General features: G+C 36.4%; 1 protein-coding gene across 1 annotated transcript; it reads left to right on the top strand.

Moving 5' to 3' along the window:
- Positions 493-6,280, top strand: LOC107622285 (the record flags this gene model as incomplete). The annotated part of the gene is given in 10 exon segments (XM_021114052.1): positions 493-824; positions 1,412-1,521; positions 1,876-2,061; positions 2,157-2,268; positions 2,362-2,396; positions 2,485-2,637; positions 2,762-4,968; positions 4,970-5,092; positions 5,513-5,587; positions 5,887-6,280. Coding segments are annotated over 9 exon segments (3,021 nt in total), but the record flags the coding sequence as incomplete, so codon positions are not given.

Consider the following 6,559-nt stretch of genomic DNA (forward strand, 5'->3'; position numbering starts at 1 on the left):
ATGGGTTGCAGAGCGTGAAAGACACGCGTAGGGAATAAAAACACGAATAGAGTTGATTATAGTGGTGCGTAACGTGCTGTGCATTTGCTCTTGGTTTCTTTTCTTCAACTACCAGAATTTTGTGTTATTAAAACTCAACTAATTCCACTTCATCTAAACAAAATTTTATAAATACAAGTCTTTTTTTTATAATTTTTATTTCTAGATATAAAAATATTTTATACAATTATTTGATCAAATTCACGCGCAATGGGTGTGGTATCTTATTCTTTAGTTATTGTGCATAGAAATTAAGAATTTTTTATTAAAAGCTAAGAGCCTATTAAGTTAATTAATTTTGTATTTTGGATTAGTAACTTAGTATAATAATTAAATAAAAATTTATATATAATTATCTTCATATAAAATTAACAATTAAAAATTATTAATAATAATATAATCAAACTTGTTATATTAACTTCACATTAATACTTCTTCACCTAGTAATTATAGTTCATAGCGCGGACCACAAAACACAAGTTACTTTTGTTCCACTCATCACTCATCACTCATCCATCGCATTATTTGTGTTCATTTCTCATCACACTCCATCACTCACAGTTTCACACAGAGATTCGGCTTGAAGCTGCAGCTTCCTCTTCTCACTCTTACTCACATTTTCATTTTCATTCACCATTTTGAAGATCCTTTCTCTCTTTCCTCTTTTTGTGACGTAAAAACATTTCAGATCTCGAACGTTAGAGGAGAGAGAAAGAAAGCGGTGAGAGAATAACCGCTGTTTCGGTATTCTTGTCTAGCGAGACTCTCTCACCTTCATTGCTTGAGTGCGATTCTCTTGCTCACTGTCTTGGTTTTCGATACATTGGATTGTTGCTGTTTCCATGTTTTTTTTTCTGTTTAAATCCAAATTTATTTTTAAGAATCCGAGATTTCCTTCTTTATCTGCTTGCTTCACTCGAATTTTGTAATTTACTCTTTCTGCGATTTTTCTTTCTCCGTTTAGTTTGAAACTTTTTTTCTTTTCAGATCTGACTTCAATGCACGCGCATTCTTAGCAACTCATTTTTCTTTTCTTCTTTGATCTGGATGTCACTTTCTGTTTGTAACTGCATCTTCCATTATCGTCTCCTGTAATTTGATTTTTTTATAACTTTTTTCGAAATCAAAATTCTGTGATTTTTTGTGGATTAATTTTTTACTTCTCCAATGATNNCCAGCATTAATATTTTAGAATTTTTTTAGCATTTTTACATTTAGTAGTTGCATAACGTTCTCCTAACTTAATTGCATGATTGTGATGGGAAGAATCTTCACCGTTTTCACTTTAGTCATTCTAGCGAAAAATTGTTGACTAAATTCTGACTTGAGAGTTAACTAAAGTTCTATCTCTAATTGCTAATTTTCCTTTCAGGTTCAAGTTCCTTTTTTTTTTCCATCTAAAATCTTGGAAATGGAGGATGCACTGCATGCTAATGCGCCTTTGGATTATGCTTCAATTCGGATTTTTCCGAACCAAAATAGGTCAGCTTTTATTAAGTGGAAAGTGGAGTTAGAACTAGGTTTTCTAATTGAAACTGAATTTATGACATGAATTCTTTCAGTACTATATTAGTATATTCTGAAGTTGTTTTGGAAATGTTATTATCCTTACGGTAATGTTAGGAAGACAAAAAAAAAAAAAGCCAGAATTTACCTTATTTATCATTCATTAATTGTTATGTTAAATGAGGTAAGTTCGGGCTATTTTTGACTAATTTATTTTGGTTACCAAACATTTCTGTTATCCTTATTCAGTTCTGCATTGAGTATTGATTTATTGTGAATCTTTTCCACATGTGAATTTCTTTTACATTTTACGTGCCTTTATTGGGCTAGGTATGAGGCATTTGTATTTAAGGGGAAACTATCTGAGCAAGTGTTGGCCGGACATTTGGAACACCTGTTGCCGCATATACCTGCAATAAACAAATTATATGCCAAGGGATCTAACACAAACTTTGATCTTGAGTTGCCAGAAAATATGCATGGTGCTGAATGGTTTTCAAAAGCTACTGTTACAAGGTTTCTATCAAGGATGGCAGATCCTTTAGTTTTGTTTCCCTTTGCATTTCACTTATATGAAAATCTTACCAGCTGTCAATTATTTTGCCTCTCAGGTTCCTGCATATTATTAGTTCACCAGATTTGATAATTGACATTAATACTATCATGGATGAGATGTCACAGTTGGAGGAGTCGAAAAAATTCCATGTTTCATTATATGGAAAGGTGATACTTGTCTTTCAGGAAATATATACTGGATATGTTTTGTTTCTAATTGATAGTTGTCTTCTGAACTAATAGTTTATTGCTTATGAACAGCCTGAAGAAAAAAGCTTGTCATCTGATGCTTCAAAGTATGTTGTTGTAACTATTACATTACATTTAGCAAATATATATTTTTGCTTGCAACCTTTATTAAGCTTTCTTAGAATATGCTCCCAGGAACGAATTATTACGAGCAATGGACCTAAGGCTTACAGCATTGAGAAGCAAGTTAGTTGAAACAATTGACAAGGCTACTGGTGATACCTGCTCCCATGAAGCTATGACTCATTTAGCAAAATTTTCTCAACATTTTGGTGCTGTTAAAATTGAGTAAGTTTCAGACAGATTTATCAACTCTCAGGATGAGTAAATGCTATTATATCTTTAGCAAAACTTCTCTACTACTAGAAACATTGCTGAGCGGAGTTTACCTACATTGTGTACGTGAACACAGGAATTCTTTGTGCAAGTTTATAGAACTAAATCAAACGAGCCAGGATACTGGTCCCTTGAACAATGAAACACCCTCGACTACATGTAAGGGGACAAGCAGTGCTGCAAGCAACCCTGTTAAAGTTCGGCAGATTTCCAGGTCATCTAACTCTGATGCCCCTGTTGTCTATGGTGTTTCACCAGCTAAAGCTGCTCAAATTGAGAGGCAGAGTTCAACAGAAAGTGAGGAGTCTTCTAACTCAAGTGATGAGGATCAAATATCTGCTGAGAGAAGTCGTTCTCTTGTAAGATCTGCAACACCCAGAAGGTCGGCATCCCCAATGCGAAGGGTACAAATAGGAAGAGCAGGACCTCGCCGAGCTGCTGCATTAACTATAAAGAGTCTCAATTTTTTTCCTGGCAAAGGGGGGCCAATTTCTTATAGAGATGCTGCTGAAAATGGCTCTGAAGGGGAAGTATCTGAGCAACCCTTTAAGAAATCAGAAATTGATGTTAGGAGGATAACGGTGCAAGATGCCATCAGTCTTTTTGAAGGTAAACAGCGGGATCAAACTGCAGATGTTCAAAAGAGGAAGTCATTAGCAGATGTTTCTATCAGTACAAATAAATCTGTCTTGAGAAGATGGAGTGCAGGTATGGGAGAGACCTCTGTTCAAGACCAGCCAGAAGTTGCAACTGAAGATCCTCTTCCAGTGACTTCCAATGATGTGGTAGATGTCGATAACCATAAGAATTCGGAAGAAGTGGTGTCTGATTTTACTTCTGAAAGTCACGATAACGATGAGATAAATGCTGGTGACATAAAACAGGAAAGACAGGAAAATAGTTCCTATGCTATAGATAATGCAGAAGAAACTGAGTCAAAAGAGGAGACTGCCAGAAAGTTGGCAGCCTCAGAAGAATGGAATAAAAGAAAGCAAGAAGAGTTCAACCAGATTCTTAAGAAAATGGTTGAAAGCAAGCCTGTAATGTTTGGAAAGTCCCAGCCCAGCAGAAACCAGAATATTCCTTTTGAACAGAGGGGAGGATCTTATGATAATTATAAGGAGAAAAGGGATGCAAAACTCCGAGGAGAGAATACTGGAAAGCGGGTAGAAAAAGAAGCACAGTTTCGAGAAATGCAGCAACTACTTGATAAGAGGAAAGAAATGTTATCCAAAAATCTGAGTGCAAGTAAAAAAAGTGCTACAAGGTTGCCCCAAAAATCACTAAGAAATCCAACTCAACCTGCAAATTCTCCAAAAGAGACCTCTAAACCTATAGCTACGAAGAAGACATCTAAAACGTCACCAGTGCCTGCTATTCGGAAATCATGGTCAGCAATGCCTTCACCAAGGGCTGCAGGGACATCTCCTGTTAAATCACGCAGTGGAATTTCATCTGCTAGCACCACCCCAACATGTCGGAAACCAATCTCAGCATCTTCTGTGCCTCAACCAATCCCCCAAAGGGAGAAGTCTCAGCATCGAAACAGAAATGAGAAAGAACCTCAGACTGGCAGTGTCAGAAGTGTCAAAAGCAATGAGAAACGGCAGACAGCTGTTGCAAATAAGAGCAAGGCAACCAAAGCAAAAGTAACGAAAGCTTCTGAAGAAACCACTGTTCCTTCAAAGATTAGCTTGGCTAGCAAGGGAACCAAGAAAAGCAGTGTGGTGCCATTGGAATCGAAACCATTTCTACGTAAGGGTTCTCGGATGGGAAATGGTACAGGGACTGGTTCTGGTAATCTTAACAAGAGAAAAACTCCTCCTAAGCTGGACAAATCTCTCACTGAAAATGGTACTCAACATCAAGAAACGGAATTGGTTCTCAATGCTTCTGATCTGAACAGTCAACATTCAGACAGGGACACTGCAACACCCACTCATCAGAATGCTGCTACAGAACCAGAATCTCAGGTAAATAACCACTTGCAATGTGGTGAAATAGGAAATTTAGACCAAGATCCTACTGAAGTTGGTGATGTCTCAACAGATGTAATAGAGTCTCCCATAGAAATAAGGAATGAAGAGTCAACCATATCACCCTCTGCCTGGGTGGAGGAGACCGAAGAGGATCTGGAACTGTCCAGGCCATGCGAGGACAACACATTTCAACCCACATCTCTGGCTGGTATCCCTCCAGCAGGATCCGCTAGTCCCCGTGTTCGCCATTCTCTGTCGCAAATGCTTCAAGAAGAAAACAGTGAACCTGACACTTGTGAATGGGNCTGAGGATTTTAAAAACTCCAATAAAAGAAATGCTGACAATCTACTGAGAAAGGCTGCCCTTAATATGAAGAGTTATGGGCAACCAAAAAGTTCAATGCATGAAGGATATGAAAGAAATTTAGGTACTGATAAAATACATTTCTCTCTTTGCTTTTCCTCTCTACTGATGGTGCTGCACCAAATTTTGGAGTCCCTGAAATTTTTTTTCCCTCCTTGTCCTCTCGAACGTTAGATGCTTTCCTTCTGCTCCTTTTTCCTGTCGTGTTCTTATTTGATGGCCAATTTTTGGTGTCTCTCCAATATTCGGTTATTTGGGGCATATCCGTCAAATTTTTGAAAATTCTTACAATAACATCATTGCTTATTGGGCAATTAATAGGGACTGAAATTCAACAATATATTTTTATATATAAAAAGAAACTACGAAACTTTATGCTCTTTTATGCTAATGTCTTTGTGCTGTTTTTCACGTTGAACTTGACTGATTGCAAATTAACCGGCTCTAATTGTTCATATGATGCCTCTATTCTTATCACGTATAGATTTCTGCTTTGCAGCAAGTAGAGATGATGGCAAGGGTTCTCACAAGATGCATGATGGTGTCAGTTCTACAAGAGGTCAGTCTTCATGAGAAACACTAACTACAGACTTACCAATAATTTTTTTTATCCTTTTTCTTTTTATTTAAATATAGACGAGTCATGTTAACTTTTTTGTTACATTGATAAATTGATAAATTGATGTATTAGGATTATAATTTATATAAATCTAGTTAAAAGGAAAAGGTCAAACAAATTAATATGGAATGAAGGGAGCATGATTTTAGTGTTCCCTATACTTTTCTACATTGATTTTCTCACTAGTGGCGTTTCTCATTAAATACTTTAATGTTTTCTTCTGCATGTTCACGTTCCAGCGACAAGGTCATTCTTTTCTCTTTCAGCTTTTAGGGGAAGCAAACCCTCCGAGTCATAGTTTGGTTGATGGCTATGGAAAGTAAGATCATTGAGTTTGCTTTGCCATAATACAAGGGAAGTTTCATGTTGTAAATTCATTGAACTGCGTCGAGGTATTTTATAACATTACCCTGCAGTTAGCACTCAAATACTCCACGTCCCCGTCCTTAGCAGATTTTCTATACTTGATTTAATTGTTGTGATGGTTGTACCAAGCGTTCATTTCATAATATGTTACTATAACTTATATGAATATTGGTCATGTAGATAACTAAAATATTGGTACCAAATTTTTTGTTTAATTGTTTTTCATAGTTATTGGTGAAACTTGTTTTGGAGAGGTTACTTCTTTCTTTTGGTATGGAGTATATATCTACGGTTACTGTCACTCCGACGCTTATTTAAAAGAAAAACCGTTTTTGTGCAGCTGATGACTGATGGAGTCGAATAAAAATATTTCTTAATGAAAATACTGTTTTAGTGAACTGGTATGTATAGCCGAGTAATAAACATGTAAAATGTGCCGCGTTTTACTGTCTTGTCAAATTTATCAACTCGTTTTGGTGTAAAAATTTGAGTATGATGATGTGTTGGTACTTGGTAGCTATAAAAGCGTTGATAAAATTAAAGTTT

This window comes from Arachis ipaensis, chromosome B10 (genome assembly GCF_000816755.2).
Source record: "Arachis ipaensis cultivar K30076 chromosome B10, Araip1.1, whole genome shotgun sequence".
NCBI lineage: Eukaryota > Viridiplantae > Streptophyta > Magnoliopsida > Fabales > Fabaceae > Arachis > Arachis ipaensis.